The sequence below is a fragment of the Dendropsophus ebraccatus genome, chromosome 9 (assembly GCF_027789765.1).
Source record: "Dendropsophus ebraccatus isolate aDenEbr1 chromosome 9, aDenEbr1.pat, whole genome shotgun sequence".
NCBI classification, from domain to species: domain Eukaryota; kingdom Metazoa; phylum Chordata; class Amphibia; order Anura; family Hylidae; genus Dendropsophus; species Dendropsophus ebraccatus.
The window spans coordinates 54,564,671-54,591,101 of record NC_091462.1 but is presented as its reverse complement, the minus strand read 5'-3'; the positions used below and the strand labels follow the sequence as shown (position 1 = coordinate 54,591,101).

General features: G+C 39.4%; 1 protein-coding gene across 6 annotated transcripts in view; it reads right to left on the bottom strand.

Moving 5' to 3' along the window:
- Positions 1-26,431, bottom strand: part of NBEAL1 (neurobeachin like 1) — a 125,302-nt gene that overhangs the window by 39,064 nt on the left and 59,807 nt on the right. For all 6 annotated transcript variants that reach the window (XM_069983363.1, XM_069983362.1, XM_069983365.1 and 3 more), the window contains 8 exons: positions 24,354-24,522; positions 14,234-14,367; positions 13,932-14,091; positions 11,839-11,941; positions 1,743-1,890; positions 1,511-1,669; positions 810-969; positions 449-537 (listed from right to left, as the gene is read on the bottom strand). In XM_069983363.1, the coding sequence (XP_069839464.1) occupies positions 449-537; positions 810-969; positions 1,511-1,669; positions 1,743-1,890; positions 11,839-11,941; positions 13,932-14,091; positions 14,234-14,367; positions 24,354-24,522 (1,122 nt within the window). The remainder of the gene's footprint in view (positions 1-448; positions 538-809; positions 970-1,510; positions 1,670-1,742; positions 1,891-11,838; positions 11,942-13,931; positions 14,092-14,233; positions 14,368-24,353; positions 24,523-26,431) is intronic.

Genomic DNA, 26,431 nt, shown 5'->3' with positions numbered 1-26,431 from the left:
TATTACACGCAGCGGTGCGCGGTCGGCGCCCGACAAAAATAGGGTCTAACCTATATCAACGATCAGCCAATGATCGTTGTCATCGGCTGATCGTTGCATTTATTACACAGAGCGATAATCGGCCGAATCGGGCCAATTCGGCCGATTATCGTTCCGTATAATAGTACCCTAAGTGTTCACAATCTCCACCCTGCCCAAGCCCCAATTATTTGCCTTGACTGACAGCCGTAGTGAGAGGGATATCAGACAGCACAGGTGCTGTCTATCAATTTAAAATGGTGACACACGGCTGGAACAAGAGGGGTAGCAAATAAATATCTAAAAAATGGTGAGTAATCAAAACACAACATATTAAGAAGTTTTAGAGCTTTATTTATATACTCAGAAAATAGGAAAAACTTATTATATGATTTTCATGTCCCTAGGAATATAAAAGTAAAAAACTCACCTTTCTGCAGATAGCAACTCGTACCGTGAGATCTAACTTGTAACACATGTGTACCACTGCTAGAAGGTCTCTGTAGTTTATAACAGGATCTGTAATAAAAGAATTGGCCACATAAAAGATATAATCAGCTAATCAATGGCTCTTTTACATAGGCTGATTATCAGGAACAAACTTTCCTATAAATGCTCATCCACCTCATAATCATCTTGAGAGCTAAACTTTAGAATGAGAGATAAACACAGTATAGTCATAACAAGACATCACTGTACTCCAAAGATTGTTATAAAATAGAAAAGATAACAACTGATATTATGAGACCAAATACAAATCTGTAATACAGAGTGAAATGAGCCAAACTTACCTGCCCTAAGCACCTGATTGAGAAGTCCTTTGATGAGTAATGTACTGACAGGAGCATCATTTACCAGCAAACCCATCCCAGAGTATCCCACTTCTCTCAGCCGAATTCGCTGTTTGCTTTTTTCGTAGACCTTATTGCAATTTAACATCTGTTCTAATATCTGTCAAAACATCATTTTTGGGAAACTTCATAAATCTCAAACAAAAATCCACATTTGCAAATCTGCACCTAATTATCTGGATTGTTGTGTTGATTTTCTATTGCAGATATTTACAAAAGAATGCCTGATAAATCCACAGCACCACTGTTGCAATATTTGCAACACCACTTTATAGTGTGTTCCTTGTGGTTTTGACTTCTCAAATGAAATCTATAGGGAAAATCTGCAATGTGGTTGCTGCACAAAATTAATGCAGATTTAATTTAGATTATACAGGACATTTATACACTGCATGCAGGAGCAAATATCCATCTGGTTATAAGGAATTTCAATTTAAAACCAAGACATAATGTAAGGTAGCAGGGAACAGAAACATCACTATTCATTATTATATGCTAAATTTTTGTTCTGTGGTTAAGCCAGTAAGCAGTGTAACCTGTGCTGGTGAGGCTTATATACAATTTGCATTAGGGAGAAAAAACAACTATACAACTGTTATAGATCTTCTGTATTTTTCAACTCTACTTCAGTTGTGACATACCTTGAACACTAGTTCTTTCAGTCGGTCAGAATACCTCTGATTCAGCAGCAATGCATAAAGAATATCAGCACTGCCCGGCTCAAAAAGGAGCAGAAAAAGCTGGTCTGGAGTGGGTGTAGTATTCAAGATGTTGTGTACAACTTCCAATATTCCACATAACTAAAAGAAAGAACACAATGAAACAAATACAATCACTTGAGACTGAGAGGGGGGGGGGGGAGAACATAGGTACCTGTTCTTCATCACTGGTCGCCGCAATGTATCCGATGACACTCTGAATCTCTTCGTGTGTGCCACCTTTGCTGAGAAAGTATCTGATAAGTCCAAACAGAGATATCCTTATTGTTGCCAAATCCTCTGAAGACAAGGAGTTCTCCTTACTAAAAGTTCAAAAACAGACAGAGCTCAGAGTATTTACATTAAATATCCACTTGAAAAATTTTTTGGGGAAGAAATGTAGAAAAAAATGCTATTTAGTTTGTTCAGATTATGATAAATAATAATTTGCCAACTCGGTCCGTATCATGTGGTATTTATTTAATACATGGTTCTTCATGCACAGTCTACCTGTGTACAGTATAAGCACCAACAGTGGTATAAGGCACCCACCAATCATAGTGAACTACTCCCTTTGGCTCATGTATTTTTAGTGGGTATAGGAGCATAAACTGCTGCTAGACTATTCTGGCAGCAGTTAATCTCCAGCATTAAAGGACAAGTGCCATGAAAAACTTTTTCCCAGTAATTGAAGCACATTACAAAGTTATATAACTCTGTAATATGCTTCAATCACCTATCTGCCTCCCTTCCCTGTCTTTTCCCCCCTCCACCCCCCACCAGGAAGTGTCCTCACTCACACAGACCTGATTACTGTCATCACAGTCACCAAGCTCTTCTCTTAGCTCCTTCTCCTGTTACACTAGCCTCCCCCCTCCCCTGCCTTGTCAGGTGACAGGCTTGCTCAGCTCCCATTGGCTGAACAACTGCAAGCCATCACTTGTCACATCTCACTTGCTTATCTTCCCTCAGACTGACTCTGGCACATAGGCAGCTCCCCTCTCCTCTCATACTCTCTCTCCTGCTGCCGTGGACTCAGTGAAGGAGTCATGTCACTAGAGAAGATAAGCTGAGCAAGCAGAGTCACCTGACAAGGAGGGGGAGGGGAGGCTGCTGTAACAGGACCTAGAGCAGCCCTCCTGCTGATGACTCATCCTCACAAGAAGGAGCTGCCTGGTGACGGCAGTAATCAGGTCTGTGTGAGATAGGACACTTCCTGGTGGGGGGTGGAGGGGGGAAAAGACAGGGAAGGGAGGCAGATAGGGGATTGAAGCACATTACAGAGTTATATAACTTTGTGAGAAAAAGAGCATGGAGAAGACTACAATGATTGTAGGTACTAGATAAACAATTTATAAACAATTAATAAAATCACAAGCAATAAATATATAATACAAACTTTCTAAAAAAGGAAAAAACCTAAATGTCCCAAGATGAATAGCTGCGATCATAGGCTGGTATTGTGAATGCCGATCTTACTCACAGTTCATTATGCTATCTGGCCGGATAAACAGCTAATGTTCACAGAGTCTAGTCCATGAGAATGGAGCAACCAGATGGTGTAATCCTCAGCGTGTGATCTTCCGGACGCCGTGCCGTGGCCACAGCACGTGATATCCGCACGTGATATAATTGGTTGTCTTGGACGTAGAAAGACTCCCAGCAGAGTCGTACTAGGATCGCAGTTAGAGTAGATTAGATGGATGTATGATGGGGATAGTTGTCCACCGAATTGTGTTGTGCTAGACGCGTTTCGGAAACTCTCTTTCCATCCTCAGTAGCGAAATGGTTAATTCATTATTACAGGAGACAATTTATAGTAACAAAAAAGAAGAGAAAAGGAAAAATGTAAAAAAGTGGATGGATGGTTTTGGCCTGGGTCTTTTGGTGTATTCTAAAGCCCGGATCCTGTCTGTTCAACTGGAGCTCACATCTAAAAATTAATTAATCCATATAGTAAAACAAATAAGTCAATCAATATAACATAACAGTAATCTAATCCACAGAAAACTCATAAATACAATAATAGTCTAAAACGCAAAAACGTAAAAAACGCATATAAAACGCATCAAAAACGCATATTGTGTGAATATAGTCCAAAAGCATAATTTACTAAAATCATTAATCTTTGTGCAAATTAATACAAATAATCCAACAGAGGACACATCATGGTGCTGATAATCAGCCTGACACATGACGTGTCATCTAATCTGGAATAAATATATACATATTTTAAAGAAAACCAAAAATCTCAAGGTCTGAGTTGAGACCATGAGGAACCAATGACTGAAATTCATAGATAGTCTTAGATTCTGATTGGGACATTTTCGTGATGTGATTGCCACCTTGCCAGTTCCTTTTAACTGTAAATAGAGCAGAAAATGACAGGCCTGTTGGGTCTTGGTTATGACATTTCTTGAAATGTGCAGATAGTGAGTGATTCTCAAAACCAATTCTAATATTTCTGACGTGTTCTGCTATTCTTGTTTTGAGAGGCCTGATCGTCCTTCCAATATATTGCTTGCCACACGGACAAGTTATAATGTAAATGACTGATTGGCTGTTACAAGTTAATAATTCTGTTATAGGTAATTGGAAGTCATTTGTGGCTGATTTCACCATCTTAGTACACTTCAGGAAGCTAGTAGTTCTACAGCTACTGCATCTACCGCATCTAAAAAAGCCCTTCAATGTTAGCCATGATTCCGATCGTATAATAGGTTGACTCATTCTCTTAGTGGTTGGGGCGACTTTTAGGCCAATGTTAGGGGCTCTTGTGTATACTATTGGAGCTTTGGCAGGAAGAAAATCTGCCAGGATTTTATCCTCCTTCAAGAATGGCCAATATTTTTGTACAATCTTCTCTACCTGTTTATATTGGGCATTAAATGGCAGAACAAGTTTAGCTGAACTCGTCGTTGTCGGTGGTATCACTTCTTTTTCTAAGAAAAAGGTCTTTCTATCCATCTGTCTTGCTATATCTAAAGACTTAGTGAGTAGTTTATCTGGATATGATTTTTCTTTAAAATCTTTAGTAAGTTGTATTGCTTCATTTTCAAACTCACTAAGTCTAGTACAGTTGCGTCTAATTCTTTTGTACTGGCCCAATGGTACATTTAGTAACCATCTGGGCAGATGGCAGCTTGAGTGAAGAATATATGAATTTCTTGCCATTGGCTTTTTGAAAGTAGTACACTCTAATCCATCATTCACCACCGACACTTGCAGATCTAGGAATTCTATTGAGGTGTCACTAATTGTTGGAGTGAATGTTAAATTAAATATATTCTCATTCAATTCCAAAATAAGGACATCTAGATCTTCTCTGCTGCCCCTCCACACGACCACTATGTCGTCAATATAACGTTTCCATAGGACCAGGTCCCCCCCCAGTTTGGGTCGTATGATGTTATGTTCCCAAAATGCCATAAATAAATTGGCATAGCTGGGGGCGAACCTGGTCCCCATGGCCGTTCCAACGATCTGAAGATAAAAATTATCGTTAAAATTGAAATAATTGTGTTTTAATATAAATTGTATACTTTCTAGTAAAAAAACAATCTGAGTACCACATAATTGTTTCTCTTCCATTAGTGCAAAACATACTGCTAGGAGACCCAAATCATGTTCTATCACTGTATACAGTGAACTGACGTCAAGTGTACACAATATCCATCCTTTCTGCCACTCAATATTTTCAATGATCTTAATTGTGTCCGTAGTATCCTTCAAGTATGAGGGGACTTTTTTAACATAAGGTTGTAAAAATTCATCCACATATTGTGACAGATTGGTGGTAAGTGAACCAATCCCCGAAATAATGGGGCGGCCCGGGGGTTCTGTAGGATGCTTATGAATTTTGGGGAGTATATAAAATAAAGGGATCTTTTTATTTGTGCCCATGATAAAATCATATTCTGATTTGGATAAGATTTTCTCATCTAGTGCTCTAGAACAAAGTGTTTGTAATTCTTTAGTAAAAATGTGTGTAGGATCTATGGCAAGTTTCTTATATGTTGTGTTATCGTTTAGTTGACGATTACATTCATTTAGATATTTTTCTTGTTCTAAAATAACAATAGCTCCCCCCTTGTCCGCTGGCCGGATTACTATGTTGTTGTTACTTTGTAATTCTTTCATGGCTTTAAATTCTTGTTTATTCAAATTAGGTAAGTGTTTATTTGGTTTAAGTTTTCTAATGTCATTTTCAACAGCATGTCTAAATGCACTTATTTCACCTCCAATTTCTTGTCTGGGAAAGAACATAGATTTATGTTTTATATTTGAATGTTTATAGTTGTCATCTTCAATTCTAATGGGTACTGATTCTTTTTTGGTAAAATATTTTTGTAGGCACAATTTTCTTATATATTTTTCTATGCCTACATATGTATCAAATTTATTTAGGCCTTGACTAGGTGCAAACTTAAGTCCCTTATCTAACAATGACATTTGTTCTTTAGTAAGAATAGTAGTGGATAAATTAATGATTGCTGGTTCTGTATCCTTCGATTCTGTCATTAATGATCCCTCTTGTTTGTTTTCTTCCTCTGTGACAGTGGATCCTCTAACTGTATTAATTCTCCGTTGTCTTCTACCTCTTCTATTTCTAGTCCTCTTCTTTTTTTGGTCTCACAGAAATTTGGATTGGGCTGGTGTATCCTTGGTATGTCTGTGGTCTTCTTTCCGGTACTGGTGGTGATTCTCTCAATCTCGATATTGGTTGTGTCTGTTGTTGTGTCTTTGAATATGAATAGTTCTTGGTCTGTACTGGCTGCCGTGTGTATGTTCCTTTCGTAGAGTTGTAGTTCTGATTGCTGTATTGTTGCGCTGTTACGTACTGACTTTTGTACTGTGGTCTGGTGTGATGGTAATGAGATTTTGTGTGATTGGTAGGGTAATATTTGGTCTTCTGCGGACTGGGAGATAATGGTCGTCTTTCTAAAAAATGTTTGTTATTGTGATTATTTCTAAAATTATTCCTATTGTATTCTTCTTTATGTGATGGGGGATAATCAAATTTATAATTTTTCTGCTGTTGATTACTATGTTGATCTTGATATAATGAATTTTGGAACTTTTTATATTTCCTAGATATTATTTCATGTTCTAATTGATTCAAAGAGTTACAAATAGCATTTTGATATCTAAAATACTCCTCATTTTTGTCAAATGTATCTATTTTTATCTTTAGCGTATTGAGTTCTTTCTCCAAATCTTTTAAGATTTCTCTCCTTCTCTCTATAATAATCTGTGTTAGAGCGATAGATTGTGTGTTCAGAAATTGAAACCATTTTTTGTCAAACTCAGAGTTCGACAAATCGGGTGCTGGTAGTTTATGTAGTGTAAGGCCTTTGGGGGTGAAACCTGCTTCTACATATTGTGTTAAAAAGAGCGTATTTCCCAATGTTGTTTAAGTGTTTTGTGTAATGTTGTTTCTAGTCTCCTAAAATAATGAGAGATATTTTCTACTGTTTCACTATGGGACAACTCTACCGTGTCAGTATGATTAAATTGGAATTGTTTAATTTTCTTTTCTTTTTGGCCAAAACTTACACCTAAGCGTACCGCATTGAACTGATACTATGTCTATGAATATGAATATGTGGGAATGTTTTGCCCAAAAAGAAAAGAAAAAGAAAAAAAAAGAAAATTAAACAATTCCAATTTAATCATACTGACACGGTAGAGTTGTCCCATAGTGAAACAGTAGAAAATATCTCTCATTATTTTAGGAGACTAGAAACAACATTACACAAAACACTTAAACAACATTGGGAAATACGCTCTTTGACACAATATGTAGAAGCAGTTTTCACCCCCAAAGGCCTTACACTACATAAACTACCAGCACCCGATTTGTCGAACTCTGAGTTTGACAAAAAATGGTTTCAATTTCTGAACACACAATCTATCGCTCTAACACAGATTATTATAGAGAGAAGGAGAGAAATCTTAAAAGATTTGGAGAAAGAACTCAATACGCTAAAGATAAAAATAGATACATTTGACAAAAATGAGGAGTATTTTAGATATCAAAATGCTATTTGTAACTCTTTGAATCAATTAGAACATGAAATAATATCTAGGAAATATAAAAAGTTCCAAAATTCATTATATCAAGATCAACATAGTAATCAACAGCAGAAAAATTATAAATTTGATTATCCCCCATCACATAAAGAAGAATACAATAGGAATAATTTTAGAAATAATCACAATAACAAACATTTTTTAGAAAGACGACCATTATCTCCCAGTCCGCAGAAGACCAAATATTACCCTACCAATCACACAAAATCTCATTACCATCACACCAGACCACAGTACAAAAGTCAGTACGTAACAGCGCAACAATACAGCAATCAGAACTACAACTCTACGAAAGGAACATACACACGGCAGCCAGTACAGACCAAGAACTATTCATATTCAAAGACACAACAACAGACACAACCAATATCGAGATTGAGAGAATCACCACCAGTACCGGAAAGAAGACCACAGACATACCAAGGATACACCAGCCCAATCCAAATTTCTGTGAGACCAAAAAAAAGAGGACTAGAAATAGAAGAGGTAGAAGACAACGGAGAATTAATACAGTTAGAGGATCCACTGTCACAGAGGAAGAAAACAAACAAGAGGGATCATTAATGACAGAATCGAAGGATACAGAACCAACAATCATTAATTTATCCACTACTATTCTTACTAAAGAACAAATGTCATTGTTAGATAAGGGACTTAAGTTTGCACCTAGTCAAGGCCTAAATAAATTTGATACATATGTAGGCATAGAAAAATATATAAGAACATTGTGCCTACAAAAATATTTTACCAAAAAAGAATGAGTACCCATTAGAATTGAAGATGACAACTATAAACATTCAAATATAAAACATAAATCTATGTTCTTTCCCAGACAAGAAATTGGAGGTGAAATAAGTGCATTTAGACATGCTGTTGAAAATGACATTAGAAAACTTAAACCAAATAAACACTTACCTAATTTGAATAAACAAGAATTTAAAGCCATGAAAGAATTACAAAGTAACAACAATATAGTAATCCGGCCAGCGGACAAGGGGGGAGCTATTGTTATTTTAGAACAAGAAAAATATCTAAATGAATGTAATCGTCAACTAAACGATAACACAACATATAAGAAACTTGCCATAGATCCTACACACATTTTTACTAAAGAATTACAAACACTTTGTTCTAGAGCACTAGATGAGAAAATCTTATCCAAATCAGAATATGATTTTATCATGGGCACAAATAAAAAGATCCCTTTATTTTATATACTCCCCAAAATTCATAAGCATCCTACAGAACCCCCGGGCCGCCCCATTATTTCGGGGATTGGTTCACTTACCACCAATCTGTCACAATATGTGGATGAATTTTTACAACCTTATGTTAAAAAAGTCCCCTCATACTTGAAGGATACTACGGACACAATTAAGATCATTGAAAATATTGAGTGGCAGAAAGGATGGATATTGTGTACACTTGACGTCAGTTCACTGTATACAGTGATAGAACATGATTTGGGTCTCCTAGCAGTATGTTTTGCACTAATGGAAGAGAAACAATTATGTGGTACTCAGATTGGTTTTTTACTAGAAAGTATACAATTTATATTAAAACACAATTATTTCAATTTTAACGATAATTTTTATCTTCAGATCGTTGGAACGACCATGGGGACCAGGTTCGCCCCCAGTTATGCCAATTTATTTATGGCATTTTGGGAACATAACATCATACGACCCAAACTGGGGGGGGACCTGGTCCTATGGAAACGTTATATTGACGACATAGTGGTCGTGTGGAGGGGCAGCAGAGAAGATCTAGATGTCTTTATTTTGGAATTGAATGAGAATATATTTAATTTAACATTCACTTCAACAATTAGTGACACCTCAATAGAATTCCTAGATCTGCAAGTGTCGGTGGTGAATGATGGATTAGAGTGTACTACTTTCAAAAAGCCAATGGCAAGAAATTCATATATTCTTCACTCAAGCTGCCATCTGCCCAGATGGTTACTAAATGTACCATTGGGCCAGTACAAAAGAATTAGACGCAACTGTACTAGACTTAGTGAGTTTGAAAATGAAGCAATACAACTTACTAAAGATTTTAAAGAAAAATCATATCCAGACAAACTACTCACTAAGTCTTTAGATATAGCAAGACAGATGGATAGAAAGACCTTTTTCTTAGAAAAAGAAGTGATACCACCGACAACGACGAGTTCAGCTAAACTTGTTCTGCCATTTAATGCCCAATATAAACAGGTAGAGAAGATTGTACAAAAATATTGGCCATTGTTGAAGGAGGATAAAATCCTGGCAGATTTTCTTCCTGCCAAAGCTCCAATAGTATACACAAGAGCCCCTAACATTGGCCTAAAAGTCGCCCCAACCACTAAGAGAATGAGTCAACCTATTATACGATCGGAATCATGGCTAACATTGAAGGGCTTTTTTAGATGCGGTAGATGCAGTAGCTGTAGAACTACTAGCTTCCTGAAGTGTACTAAGATGGTGAAATCAGCCACAAATGACTTCCAATTACCTATAACAGAATTATTAACTTGTAACAGCCAATCAGTCATTTACATTATAACTTGTCCGTGTGGCAAGCAATATATTGGAAGGACGATCAGGCCTCTCAAAACAAGAATAGCAGAACACGTCAGAAATATTAGAATTGGTTTTGAGAATCACTCACTATCTGCACATTTCAAGAAATGTCATAACCAAGACCCAACAGGCCTGTCATTTTCTGCTCTATTTACAGTTAAAAGGAACTGGCGAGGTGGCAATCACATCACGAAAATGTCCCAATCAGAATCTAAGACTATCTATGAATTTCAGTCATTGGTTCCTCATGGTCTCAACTCAGACCTTGAGATTTTTGGTTTTCTTTAAAATATGTATATATTTATTCCAGATTAGATGACACGTCATGTGTCAGGCTGATTATCAGCACCATGATGTGTCCTCTGTTGGATTATTTGTATTAATTTGCACAAAGATTAATGATTTTAGTAAATTATGCTTTTGGACTATATTCACACAATATGCGTTTTTGATGCGTTTTATATGCGTTTTTTACGTTTTTGCGTTTTAGACTATTTATTATTGTATTTATGAGTTTTCTGTGGATTAGATTACTGTTATGTTATATTGATTGACTTATTTGTTTTACTATATGGATTAATTAATTTTTAGATGTGAGCTCCAGTTGAACAGACAGGATCCGGGCTTTAGAACACACCAAAAGACCCAGGCCAAAACCATCCATCCACTTTTTAACATTTTTCCTTTTCTCTTCTTTTTTGTTACTATAAATTGTCTCCTGTAATAATGAATTAACCATTTCGCTACTGAGGATGGAAAGAGTTTCCGAAACGCGTCTAGCACAACACAATTCGGTGGACAACTATCCCCATCATACATCCATCTAATCTACTCTAACTGCGATCCTAGTACGACTCTGCTGGGAGTCTTTCTACGTCCAAGACAACCAATTATATCACGTGCGGATATCACGTCCGGAAGATCACACGCTGAGGATTACACCATCTGGTTGCTCCATTCTCATGGACTAGACTCTGTGAACATTAGCTGTTTATCCGGCCAGATAGCATAATGAACTGTGAGTAAGATCGGCATTCACAATACCAGCCTATGATCGCAGCTATTCATCTTGGGACATTTAGGTTTTTTCCTTTTTTAGAAAGTTTGTATTATATATTTATTGCTTGTGATTTTATTAATTGTTTATAAATTGTTTATCTAGTACCTACAATCATTGTAGTCTTCTCCATGCTCTTTTTCTTTCTTCTAATCCCCTAAGTGTAAACAGGTGTACACTTTGGAGTACAGACTCTGATAGTAGGCAGTTACAAGTTGGTGGGACGTTTTCTTCTTGTTGTTCTGTTATATAACTTTGTAATGTGCTTCAATTACTGGGAAAAAGTTTTTCATGGCACTTGTCCTTTAATAAAGGATCAAGGATGGAGTCACATCCTTACATGACAGATGAAGATAGACAGACTGATGCTTACAACTATTTACTGTAATTAATATGGATCTTTATATAATTGACTCTTTCCTGAAAATTAAACCTCTGGATTGCCATGGTTCATACTGGGATCCCCTGAATGTGTAAATAAGCATCAGTGGCTACACCATATTTGCAGTCAGGCTGCCTTTGCCCTACCAAATACATTTCGAAATATTGTTTCATACCTGTAATATATTCGGAGAGTATCCAACAAAAACTGAACACCATACTTTTTGCGGAAAAGTTTTCTGCTATCCTTGATGATGGTTGACAAGTATTGTATGTGACCTATAGATACAAAAAAGGGAGGTGTTAAAGGGGTTGTCCAAGCCTAGAAAAAAAGTATAATTTAGAGTGAAAAAATGAGAGGTCATACTAGCCTTTCCTAAACCAAACATAAACTGCTGTTCCGACACTCTTGGTGCTGCTTTCTGGCTTCTGTGACACAGTGACCCTACAGGACTGCTTATTTAGCAAATCACTAGCTCCAGCAGTGACTCACTCCGGTCAGTGAATGGCTAAGCGGGCAGTTCCTCGGTCACAAGAACCAGAAAAAAAAATGTAAAGAATGGAAGCTTCAGAATGACAGCTGCAGGGGATCAGGGCAGATGAGGATGACTTTCTTTTATGTCGCTCTGTGCCAAATGTATACTTTTTCTGGGGATGAACAACTCTTGAAAAGCTTTTGAAAAAAAGCTCTTGAAAACCGCTTCTGAGCGGTTATGGACTTTTACAGAGTTGCATAACTTTCCCCATCAATGCCCAAACTTTGAAGAAAAAAAAATTAATAAAAAAACAAGCTCCAAGCAGTGGCCCAAGCAACACTGCAGAAGTCTACTGCACAAGGTTGTGCCACAACATCTGCATGGAGCTATTAAGTTCTCCTTTTGTTTGTGTAGGTCTGCCCTGCTGATAGTTAATAAGGAATTTAGCTTGCTAGCCCGCATAAGGACAGAGACTGATGTGAGTGATGACACACTGGTGTTCACCACTTGTGAAATATATTGCTATTGTTAAAAATAAAATAAAAAAGCAATGTGTTCTAACAAGATTCTGTATGTACTGTATCTTTGATAATTAGTTTCTATTAGTGATCCTGTTCACTACAGAACAGGATTGCTATCTGTACATATTAAATAGAGTTTAATAGATAAACATTTATTAAAAGAAAAAATTGTATGTTTTCTCCTAATGTCAATAAAGAAGATTCCAGTATGATGTTCCATTGCATGGACCTGGGTAGATGCCCCGCAGAAGATACTAGCATATAAAATATATAATGTCCAGCAACCAGAAGAATAAAAAACACTCCTTCATTGCATTGGATTATAGAAGACGTCCCATGAAAAAATAATAAATAAAAAACAAAGCCAGGGGGCGCAGAAAAATAAAGTATTCCTACTTGTCCCCTTGTCTGTAATGCCACTCCTGGGTCCCATTGACAGCCACTGGCCACCTGCAGATGTTCCAGCTGCAACATCACATACCTGGGTGATCGACTGCTCACTCAGCCAATCAGTGACCGGGACAGGACACTGCTCCGGTCACTGACTGGCTAAGCGGGCAATTGCTCAGCCGAGCCATGACGCTGCAGATGGAAAAGCCAGGTATCTGAAGTACCCAGATTCCAGCCAAAAATGTCATCCAGCTTCTGCCAGAGGGACCCAGGAGCGGCACTACAGACCAGCATCCCCTGCTTTCCTTGCTTTTTTCAATCCTTAAAAATAGAGATTACAAGGCTATTGCCTATACAATTTAGGCCAGTGGGACCCTTTGACACGACATATAGAGAACTGCCCATTAAAAATATACAAACCCAGGACCCGCCCTTATCAAATCAGGTAGACCCTCTCATATAACCAGAACAAGTTGCATAATTAATCATTTACATTTTTATGCAGGTATGGATATGTTTAATGAAGATGTTACCCACTAGGTCTAAATTACAGGTTGGACACCAAGTAATTTTATAAAACTTTAATTAATGCTTATAATGCCAATATGAAGATATGTATTGTTGCTTCTTGCTCAGTTTATGTGGGGGTGGCTACGCAGTATGTATAGGAGGTGGTTCCTTGATTTATATGTTTTTACCATGTACTTGCGCCTCAGCTATAACTAAGCGCTGATATACGTTGTCTAAAGCCTTTTCTTCACTATGCAATGCCTGTTTTCAGTGTAAGTCACACTAAAGGACTCTTTTTATTCCCCTGGTTTCTAGTCGCCACGTTTTTCTACATCAACCTTCATTAGTCTATGAATTTAAAGAAAGTCTCACCTATTCGAAATGGAAAGTCTCCACGATTCCAGATGCGGAAATCAAACAGCAGAAACTGGTACATCTGTTGCAGAAGTGCCGAGTTCTTCTCCACAGACACCTGCTCTATCAGTAGCTGTACAGCCATCAGGACATTCACATCCATAAAATGGCCTGGAACCTGACAGAAAAGAGTCTTTGTTTTCAACATATTTTTAGAAGCAATTTAGGAACCTAACCATGTTAGCTTAGAACGGCTTATGGCTTAACCAGCTATTTGTTAAAACATTTCTGTATATATGAATGAAATAAAGCTGTGTTACCTTCTGCAGTAGAGCGCCTAATGTTGTAACTCCATGTGAATGCATTAGATTTTCCTGATTGATTGGATGTCTCTGAATAAAGTGCTTTATCAGTAAAATAAAAGTAGCTATGATATTTTTTTCTAAGCGGGCTTCTGAAAGATAAACACAAATAATTAAGGTTTTTTTTAGACTAATACAAAGAAGCAAAAACACAACTCAGCCAATAATACCAAAAACAATGAAGCTTGTAAATTCTGGTTTATCATTATTATTGATTATTATTAAAAAGTTGAACCTTGAACTAGACCACATTAATTGCTAAATGAATTATTATACCATTCATCCAGCTCTTGAATGTATTCCTATTAGATGTTAGTCAGACCCAGCATCTTTTTGTGTATGCGGTCCCCATCGCTGGCTGGCACGTGTCCAGCATCATGTTTTTTCCTATCTTCCTCTATTGAGTCAACATCTTTACAGCATAAAGTGCACAAAAGCACTGAAGCGTTTCAAACAAGTAAGTTCTATGTCATAGCAAGTCATAACTAACAATTTATCTGATACCCTCTTAGTTGCTTTACACTGCACGTCTACTTGATCATAATGTCTGCTGTGTATAAGCAAAAGTTTATCCCAAGATTACCAGGAATTAAAGTGTACTTGTCATGCCTTCCCTGTGCTGAATGTGTAAGTTTCTGTTAAACTGCCCTTGGATACCAATGGCAATAAAACCATAATGTACGTGAACCCCCTCCCCCCCCCCCCCCCCACACACACTGGATTTAATGGGGGTTGCACACATTTAAGTGTACCTGTTGTTTCAAAAAACCTTTGATGTCAAAAATTTTGATCAGTCTGGGTCTGAATGTTCTGACTAGGGATGTCACGATACCAGAGTTTTGAGTTCAATACCAATACCAACTTTTTTATTTCGATACTCAATACCACCCCCCCCCCCCCCCCCAACTGAAGAACTGAAGATATAACACTCCTCAATGTTCACTATGTAATGTAATATACCTGACAGGTTATCTATATTCTTCAGGTCACTACTATTACAATGGTACTATATATTTTTATTTTAATTTACAACTTACACTGTACAAAAGTTACATATTTTGTTGTTGTTGTTGTTTTTTTTTAAAATACATGTGCTTAAAATTGTTGTTTTTTGATTCCCGTAACTTTTAAAATCTTTCAGCCGGTAGGGCTGTCTGAGAGTCTTTTTTTTAGTGCGCAGTGATTTGCAGCTTTGATTGGTACAGCGTTTGCATATATGACTTTATTTGGTGCAAGCACTCTGTGCGAGATTGGGAAGGTAGTATGGCTGACTTACAGTATAGTATGTTGGGGGTAGTAGTAGTAGTATGGCAGACACACAGTATAGTATGTTGGGGGTAGTAGTAGTATAGCTGACTTACAGTATAGTATGTTGGGGGTAGTAGTAGTATGGCTGACACAGTATAGTATGTTGGGGGTAGTAGTTGTATGGCAGACACACAGTATAGTATGTTGGGGGTAGTAGTAGTATAGCTGACTCACAGTATAGTATGTTGGGGGTAGTAGTAGTATGGCTGACACAGTATAGTATGTTGGGGGTAATAGTAGTATGGCTGACTCACAGTATAGTATGCTGGGGGTAGTAGTAGTATGGCTGACAGTATAGTATGTTGGGGATAGTAGTAGTATGGCTGACACAGTATAGTATGTTGGGGGTAGTTGTATAGCTGACTCACAGTATAGTATGTTGGGGGGGGTGGTAGTAGTAGTTTGACTGACACACAGTATAGTATGGGCGTAGTAGTAGTAGTATAGCTGACTCACAGTATAGTATATTACTGGTAGTAGTAGTATGGCAGATGCAAAGTATAGTAGGTTGGGGGGATAGCCGTGTTCTCTGCACAATACTCTATGTTAAGCTGCGCTATTGCACATCTTAACATAAAGTATCGATACCAGGAAATCCTGGTACCGAACCGTGTTTTTGCCCCGAATATCAATAGTAGTATCGATATTTCGGTGCATCGTGCATCACTAGTTCAGACCCATACTGATCGGGAGAACAGGCCAGGAAAAGACGAACTGCAGTGCATCTGCTACCCTCTCTTTGCAAGATTAAAAAAAGGGTCAGGCTCCATTATGAGCAGGGAGTGGACACGCTGCGGTGCATCTTCTCCCGGCCTGTTCTCCCAATCAGTACGGGTCTGAACATTCAGACCCCGGACCAAATAAAACTTTTGACATGTGTAGAGGTACTCTTTAAAGGTCTATTTGTGTTGGTATCCAAGGAGATCAGAAGTTACGAATTAACAGAGGAACTTGCCACTGGGCTAGCATGGCAGGTACACTTTAAACATAATTCTGTATATTTTCCCACATGACTGGGCATTGTACAAAAAAGAAAACCCATTATAAGGAATAAGTAAGATTTATTATCCATAAAAAATACAATACGTCTGAACTTATACGAGGTATGAATCAGAAATCTAATCTATCAAAAAGTCTGATGCATTTCCCTATAATTGTATTTCAAAGGATCAAAATTTTTTTTTAGGGAGATGAGAGGTACCTATAGTGTCAATACCACAAGAGCATAAATCCTAGCTACTTCAGGTGGTCTCCACGCTTCCGTCAATATAATGTGGCATACACTGCTGCCAAAGAATTCTGGAATTCCCCATTCAATTTTTTCTCCCTATTTATTTTTTTTACAAAATAGATTACAATTATAATAAAACAGAAGGAGTTGTACAGTTAACACACATTTTTATTTAAATTGTTTGTGTTAGATAATCCTGTAAAATATTTTTTGGGGGGTGGCGCATGCGCGTGGCTCACTGGTAAGGACGTGCCTCATGTGAGCTCCGCTCTATCTGCTCTTTTACCGACAATCTCCAGCGCGCCATTGTGGCTCCACAGCTTCTAAACCAATCTTATCTTCCAGGGAACATGTCTGGCACGAATAAGAAGCGTAAACGCCGACTCACACAAAAGCTGTCCCAGTCTATCCCGGATATCTTCCGCAACATGCAGAGTCTACAGGAAGACGGCAGTGCCATCTTGGCCACCTCACAAACCTCCGAGGAGCTTTGACCGGATCCATAGGGCACTCACTAGGCCCCGTAGCTAACTCTACTGAAACTTAATGTGAAATATCGTTGGGGTTTTCTCTTTTCCTTAAGCTGGACTATAAACAACCACTCCTATGTGGTACGTACCTTGCAGGAGGCCAGGGAGGCCTTAAAAAAAAGAAGATATTCTGTGTGAAGATCTGGATTCTTTGCTGAAACAGCAATGGCCCGCCAGTAGGGCTGGGCGGTATACCGCAAAATACTGATACCGTCACTGGCGTCGGTTAACCGACCTCAACTCTGCCAGGACGGTATCTGCGGTATTTTTCCTCCCCTCACCCGGCGGCCGCTTGCTCTGCTCCCCTGTTAGGCTCGGCTCAGGACACTGTTAACAGTGCTGCTGGGGGTAAGGAAGAAGGCTGGAGATCTGCCAGGCTGTTTCCAGGTAGCAGCTCCCCCTCCAGTGTGTGCTCATCATCGCTGCTGCCGGACGGCTCTGGAAGCTGCACTCACAACGGGCAGTGGCCCCCCCTCTCCCTCACATACAGTGGCTGCAGGGGGTCAGGTATAGGTCAGCACATCCTCCCTCCACAGGGCACCGCACTCTGTCCTGCGCAGGAATCCTCGGCGCCCGTTATCATTTGTCAGTGTTGGAAGCAGCTGTGTGCGACGCTCTGCCCGGGACACTGACAGCAGATATATGTGACAGGGAGGATTCCTGTGTGGGAGAGAGCGGTGCCCGTGGGAGCAAGGAGGTGCCGACCCCATACCTGACCCCAAGTGTATGTATCAGGGCAGAACAGCAGGTAAAATAGATAGATTGATATGAGAGAAATGAGAGAGATTATAGATAGATAGGAGATAGATAGATAGGAGATAGATAGATAGGAGATAGATAGATAGGAGATAGATAGATAGGAGATAGATAGATAGGAGATAGATAGATAGATAGGAGATAGATAGATAGGAGATAGATAGATAGATTATATAGAGAGAGGAGATAGATAGGAGATAGATAGATAGGACATAGAGAGATAGAAAGATAGATAGATAGATAGATAGATAAAGAGATAGATAGATAGGAGATATATCTATCTATCTATCTCCTATTATCAATCTATCCCCTATCTCCTATCTATCTATCTCCTATCTATCTCCATCTATCTATCTCCATCTATCTATCTCCATCTATCTATCTCCATCTATCTATCTCCATCTATCTATCTCCATCTATCTATCTCCATCTATCTATCTCCATCTATCTATCTAGTATATACTATCTGTATATCATCTATCAATATAAAATCTATCTATCTTAGATCGATAGATTATATATATATATAGGAGATAGATGATATATAGATAGATATGAGAGAGGAGATATATTATAGATAGATGATATACAGACAGTAGATAGGACTCCTATCTATATATAATCTATCTACTCTCTCTCATATCTATCTCCTATCTATCTATCTCCTATCTATCTATCTCCTATCTATCTATCTCCTATCTATCTATCTCCTATCTATCTATCTCCTATCTATCTATCTCCTATCTATCTATCTCCTATCTATCTATCTCCTATCTATCTATCTCCTATCTATCTATCTCCTATCTATCTATCTCCTATCTATCTATCTCCTATCTATCCATCTCCCTCTCTATCTATCTCCCTCTCTATCTATCTCCCTCTCTATCTATCTCCCTCTCTATCTATCTCCCTCTCTATCTATCTCCCTCTCTATCTATCTCCCTCTCTATCTATCTCCCTCTCTATCTATCTCCCTCTCTATCTATCTCCCTCTCTATCTATCTCCCTCTCTATCTATCTCCCTCTCTATCTATCTCCCTCTCTATCTATCTATCTCCCTCTCTATCTATCTATCTCCCTCTCTATCTATCTATCTCCCTCTCTATCTATCTCCCTCTCTATCTATCTCCCTCTCTATCTATCTATCTATCTATCTATCTATCTATCTATCTATCTATCTCCCTCCTATCCATCTATCTCCTATCTATCTCCTATCTTTCTATCTCCTATCTATCTATCTCCTATCTATCTATCTATCTATTATCTATCCATCTCCCTCTCTATCTATCTATCTCCTATCTATCTCATATCTATCTATCTCCTATCTATCTATCTATCTATCTCCTATCTATCTATCTATCTCCTATCTATCTATCTCCTATCTATCTATCTCCTATCTATCTATCTATGTTAGATAGATAGGTTGATCGATAGATAGCTATAGCAAACAATATAGGCAGCATTTTGGGTGCCAGCAGACAAATCCCAGACCTTGGATCAAATCAGCTAGTAAAAAATACTCTGCAGCACTCTGATCGTAGTACAAATGTGAAAATGTGGATTTATTCCATATAATGATGTGCAGCAAACTTCATAAGTAAATCACAGGGTTTTGGCGTCTCCTATGTCTCCTAAGTGGCACTTGAAAATGGCATAGGAGACGCCGAAACGTTGTGTTTCAAATGGGTGTGGTTTTCAAAAGGGGGCTGTCATAATTATTGTTCAATTTATTGTTACAGCGGCAATATGTACGATAAACCGCGATATTAATTTAGGCCATTATCGCCCAGCCCTACCCGCCAGGCCCCAGAGAACCTGGACTATGGTGAAGCCTACTACCCGCCGTCACCTCGATTGGATGAGGATCCTGCACCCCCATGGATGTTTCCTGTCATTACTGGGACTCCGGGGATGCCTTACACTGCTGTTTAGCCTTTTTTTTTTTTTTTTTTTTAAACCATTTTTTCTGGTTTGTTGGACAGGTTCTGTTGCCAGTTGCAGATAGTTACCCATGCAGCCTGCCATACCTTTGGGTTTGTACTCTCCCTCCAATCACCATTATACACGGATACACGGATCGATTGGATCCTCACCAATACCTCGACCCTCCCGTCCCTATTATATGCCAGACATGTTCTGTCCTCATGGTCGGACCATGACGTGGTGCTAGCAGAATTTGACATGGTGTGCAAATTAAGCACGCCTTTTAGGTGGAGCTTGAATGAATCACTGCTCACTAACCCACGAATTGTGACGCAATTGCGTGATGATCTTACCAACTACTTACAATCTAATGCCACGTCATCGTCTGACCCTTTCTGGGTCTGGCTGGCCTTTAAGGCCTTTATGAGGGGCAGACTAATCTCCTTGGCCACTGGGGTAAAGCGGGATCGCAAAAGGGCCCAACTCACCCTAGAAAATAAATTACTTAACCTCTCCATTGCCCACCAACGCAACCAGACTCTGTATTTGCATAAAGCTATATTAGATACTATGCTTCAACTGAACGCTGTCTTGACCCACAGGACGGAGAAGGCACTACGGTGGACGCAGGCTACCTACTACAAATGGGCAAATAAACCTGACAGGCTCCTAGCTAGGATGCTCGGACGAAAATAAAAGCTTAACCACATCCATAAATTACAGGTACGTCCTGGAGTGTACTCTTCCCATCCTGACCGCATTTATGACGCCTTTCATTCTTTCTATACCTCTCTCTATTCTAATCCCTCTCCTCCTTCCCAATCTCTCATTAATACGTATTTAGACTCCCTCCCCTTACATTGTCAGCAGAAGATCTAGTGGCCCTGAACCAACCAATCACATCTGATGAAGTTTCAGAAGCGATCAAAAAGTTGAAATTAGGCAAAGCTCCTGGGCCCAGATGGCTTTTCAGCTCTTTACTATAAAAAAAAAAAATTCTCTTCCCTCTTACTACAGCCCCTCCTTATTTTTTTCAATTCTCTTCCCCACCTCCCATTGATTCCTACTGAATTCCTAGATGCCCCTATCACGGTGATTCTGAAGCCCAACAAAGATCCCACTATTACCTCTAACTACCATCCCATTTCGCTTATTAACCTGGATGCTAAACTTCTTACCTCTATCCTTTCAGCCCACCTTAACACCTTTCTTCCTTCTCTAGTCCACGGAGACCAGGTGGGGTTCATCCCGGGGAGACAGGCCCCAGACAACGTACGCAAAGTATTAGATATCCTATCCAGTGGTCTAACGCTTATTCTAAACCTCTGATGTTGTTAGGGCTTGACATAGAAAAAGCGTGATAGTGTGTCTTGGGCCTCTCTCCTCAGGGTGCTCCACCGCATGGGATTTGGGGGGTCTTCTGTCCATATTCTCCATCTATTATATTCCTCCCCCTCTGCTTTCCTAAAACTTCCCTCCTCTCACTCCCCGCTGATTTCTATTGCCCGGGGGACCTCCATGGCGAGCTCCATCCACCTAAACCCAAACATCCAGGAGGTACAAATTGCCTCTTGAACGTACAAATTACAACTTTTTGCTGACGACTCTCTACTCTATCTTGCCAACCTTCTGACTCCTCTCCCTAACTTGTTCCAAGCTTTGTCTGAATTTGGAGCTGTCTCTGGTCTACGTATTAATCAGTCCAAGTCAGAAACGCTCTATTGTAATGTGCCCCTTTCGCAACAACAGCTCATACAGTTGAACTGTGTTTTCCGTCCCCAATCCCAGTCTCTTCCCTACCTTGGGATCAAGCTTACCCCCTCTGTCTACTCTTTATTCTTCTAACTATCCTTCTCTTCTTGCAGCGCTTTGGTCAGACCTCCATAAGTGGAATGTTCCACACCTGTCTTGGTTGGGCAGGATAAATGCAGTCAAGATGGTCATATTGCCCAGGATCCTATATTATTTTTGGTGCCTGCCTATCCCCCTGGTGCGTTGCAATCTTGACAGCCTACAGCATGTTATACTAAAATTTATCTGGAACGGGAAACGCCCCCGTATACCACAGAAGATTATGCTAATTCATAAACGAGCTGATGGTCTATCAGTACTCCACTTTGGCCACTACTACACAGCCGCTCGTTTGGCTCAATTTTTATTAATACACTCTACTGAGCATCAGCCATGGTGGGTGCATCTTGAATCCGACCTGGTGAGACCTTACACACTTACCGCCCTAATGTGGTCCTGCTTGCCCCCGCTACCCTGACTCCATGTGATGCATTCCCTAGCCTTGTGGCGGAGAGTCCGCTTTAAGAAAAAATTACAATCCCTTATTTCCCCCCTACCACCAATACTGGGGAATCCCTTGTTTACCCCTCGCCTCTCCCCTACTTCGTTCCAATGGTGGTCCTCTAAGAACCTCACTAAATTACACAACTTTTTAGTCCACAAACGATTACTCACCTTAGATGCCTTTACTAGACAACATGAACTCCAACTCTTTTTGTCTAAAACAAATTTTTTCTTTTCTCCAATCCTACTGCCCTTTGGGCACTGATTGTTCACCCACTGATTTCCCCTGACAGGAAAGAGATGCTGTCCTTACTATACTCTCAGCTAACACCACCACCTGGAGATCAAAAACTCCCCTATATGGTTCAATGGGAATCTGACCTACACATTACTTTATCTCCATTACAATGGAGAATGAGTAGTGAGGTTCTTAGCAAGGGGAGCTGGCAGGTATCCCTGACTGAAACGGCCCTGAAGGTTCTGCATCGTGCATATTATGTTCCAGCCCGGCTACATGCCATATACCCTGAGGTTTCCCTGCTTTGTTTTAGGGGCTGCTCGGCCACCGGCTCGATGCATCACATTTGATGGTCTTTTCCCATAGTCCAGGTTTTTTGGACGTCAGTAGTCCACATGGTTACGAGCATTATTGGCCGATCATACCCTAAAACCCCCCAGGCATGCCTTCTTGGGGTCAAGCCCTCTAGGCTCCCCTTTCGGGCCTTTAAATTAGCCCAATATATTTTGTTGACAGCCAGGATATATATTGCCTCAAATTGGAAACAGCCTCTATTGCATTTGGACAAGGTTATAGATTGTGTTAACAACATTTTATTATCTGAGAAAATTTCTGCTATTAGGGGGGATTCTGTGACCATGTTTGAAAAGCTCTGGGCACATTGGTTCACATCTGCACATGTAGCGGATTTGTCTTATTATATTACCTCTTGACATCACCTTCTTTGTTTTGCTTGTTGGGCACCTGATTTTGTAACATTTGTGTTTTGCTTGTCAGACTGCGCTCTGACACTTCCTATTATGTTCATCTATACCGGCCGTGTTTAGGCCATTTTGCTGTACTTTGCATTCTTTTGCACTTCAACAAACTTGATATGTTTGACACTAAAATATTTTTTTTCCTGGTTATGGGTTTATTTGTCACAATTTATTTTTAAATTGCTTTCGGTTTGAGAAGAGCACCGTGAGCTACACGGTTTACACACCTCCCAATGAAGCCAAACAGCAGGCCTGGCTGGTTTCTACTTCCCAAACATCTCTGTCAGCTTCATCCAGGCCAGAGGGGCTGGGGGCCATAGTTCTGTGTTGGGAATACCCTTTTATGGTGCGTTCACACCTACAGGATCTGCAGCTGATTTTCTGCAGCAGATTTTATTTAAATAACTGAACACAGCATCAAATCTGCTGCAGATCTGCTGCAGATCCTGTAGGTGTGAACGCACCCTTAATGTATAAATTTGAAAACCGAAAAAAGAAAAAAAGAAAAAAAGGAATGTTTGGGGACTTCCACAAGTTCCAGGCAACCGCATTGGCCAAACTGTGAGGTTAACTAATGGGATGTGTGATCCCTCCTACCACAAAAGACAGGAAAACTGGGCTTATGGAGCTGAGAACAAAAAACCCTTAAAGGTTATCTTATTTATAGGTATAAAACATACACCAGCTAAATTGTCACATGCCTTTAAAAAAAAGTCTTTAGGATATGGTAAAAGTTTTAACTGGGGGTCTTAACACCCTGACTAAAGACTGTTAGACAGAACCAGCACACAACAGCGCACTTTATTGCCTGGCTCACTGCAATTACAATAGAGACTGTCTCCTGGAGAGAAATAGAAAAATCAGTAGGCTTGAGAGTGAAGCACTTAACCAAGTGCTTCTCCCAACAATTAACAATTGTTGGGGTCTGAAGACACCCAGAACCTAGCTGATCAAAACAGATGAAAAGTTTAATGTTTAAAGTAACAGAAGCCATTTAAACATAATATATAAGTGCACACAAAATAAATGAATATAATACCTGAGGCTTTTGTGGAAGGCAAAACTACAAAATCTCCCTCTGTTGGTGTCAAAAGCTCCGGAGGAAGGCTAATGCTTTCAGATTTGTCACAGACAATCTCATTTAAAAAGCTGATTTGCTCCAAGAGCGGAAATAATGTGTTTAGTCCACCGATGCAGTTGATCATGTCCTAAAACAGAAATGAAACGTAGCCTTATTGATCAAAATCATGAATAGTCCGCAGTAACTTACATTGTTTCCAATTTTAGTCAACCATGCAATTCAATAAAGCAAAAGTTTCAGGCTATGTTCACACATGGCACGATTCATGCCTTTTTACAGCAATTTCCCTGCCATTTTGCTGTTAATTGTGCAAATGCGATACAATAGCGCTATTCTGCAGTGATTTTGCCAAAATCACTGCAAAAATTCTGTTCTTTTCCTACAAATGTGCAATTTGCTGCAAAATAGCAGGAAACCCCAGCCTAAATGCAACAAAAATGTCATGTACAAAGACACCCTCACAAATATTAGGTTTTATAGCAATTTCATAAACTACTGTGTTTGCCTGTCCTGATTTGACTACAGGCTCTTGGCAGTAGTTTATAGCAGCCATGTAACAAAGCTCTGACTGCAGAATGCTATAAAAGTAGATATACTGGCAGACATCATGTTTCCATAAGTTCCCATTACTAAATTTGTAATTATTATGGTCATTTTTTGTACGATAGACAAGAAAATTTTGATACATCTGTACCTATTATCTGAAGTGTGTGCCTAATGACTCCATGAACTGCAACAGCACATTTTGGTTATGGCCTCGGGCAAAATAGCGGCAAAAAATTCTCTGTAGCCTCTGTCCCCAATGCACTACTATACTAGTAGTTAAAGTGGTGAGTATTTCAGATCCCACCCCCCTCCCCCTTGTTGGTTTATTTGGTGAACTTAATGAATGTTTTTATACTTCACATCAGCAGATATTCTGAATGAACATTAATTATGTCTCAATGTTTATATAAGAACTAATATGTGTATATAGTGCAATTTCTATGCACAGGGACGGGAACAGTCCTCTGCAATAGACCAGCACCGTGCGCAGGAACCAGGCCAGAAAGGAAAAAGGGACAGCAGCATTGGCTTTCCCACGCCAGCGTCATTCTCTTCATGTGCAAAACTTAAACCGAATGTACTGATGGTACATTCACTTTAAGGGCAGGTCTAAAAAAAACAGACTGTAAGCTCCTAGGAGCAGGAAATGTATAGCATATATGATGGATGCATATGCAATAATAATGATTTCTATCATTTTATCAACATATTGTGCAGCATTAACGTCTCTCTCTCTTTCTTTAGTTACGGGGTGAAGTCTCTGGATCCTATATAATCTATACAGCTGTATACAGCAGGCTAGTTATGATCCAGGGAGATTGGATCTGATCGTCACTTGTGGGGTCTGGAAGGAATTTTTCCCCCCTGAGGTTGAACTCTCCAGGGGGTTTCTTTACCTTCCTCTGGATCTTTAGCTATGGTGGCTTTCAGATCAGGATAATGGTGGACAAGTGGTTATGACTGCAGCACGTTCTGAGGTCTCCACCAGACCTGACCTGAGAGTCACTGGATCAACTGTTCATTGAAGGGCCTGTAATAGTTCATTACAATGTTGCATATTGCTTATTTGTTTTTTTTTTAAAGAATAAAGAATTTATGTGGTTGTAGCTTCTTTTTGTCTGCATTTCTATTTACTATATAGACCATGATCAGAAAACTTGTGGGGACAATTACAGTAGGAAAGGGTTCAGGTTAGCTGGTGGTGCAGATACATGGCCCCTTGCAGGTATATACATGTCCCCTTAGAGCCAGATACATCCCCCTGTAGCTAGATACATGTCTCTTTGCAGCCATATACCTTCCCCATGTAGCCATATACATGTCTTCTTGCAGCCTGATACATGCCCCGTTGCTACCCTCTGTGGTATACCCTACCGTAGGTTGAAAACCACTGTACTAGTCTATAAACAAAGGATAAAAGTGGTAGGAAGCTGTTCAGAGTCGCGCATGAGAAGCTGTGCAGTATTACTGTAACCTGAATATCAAGTAGT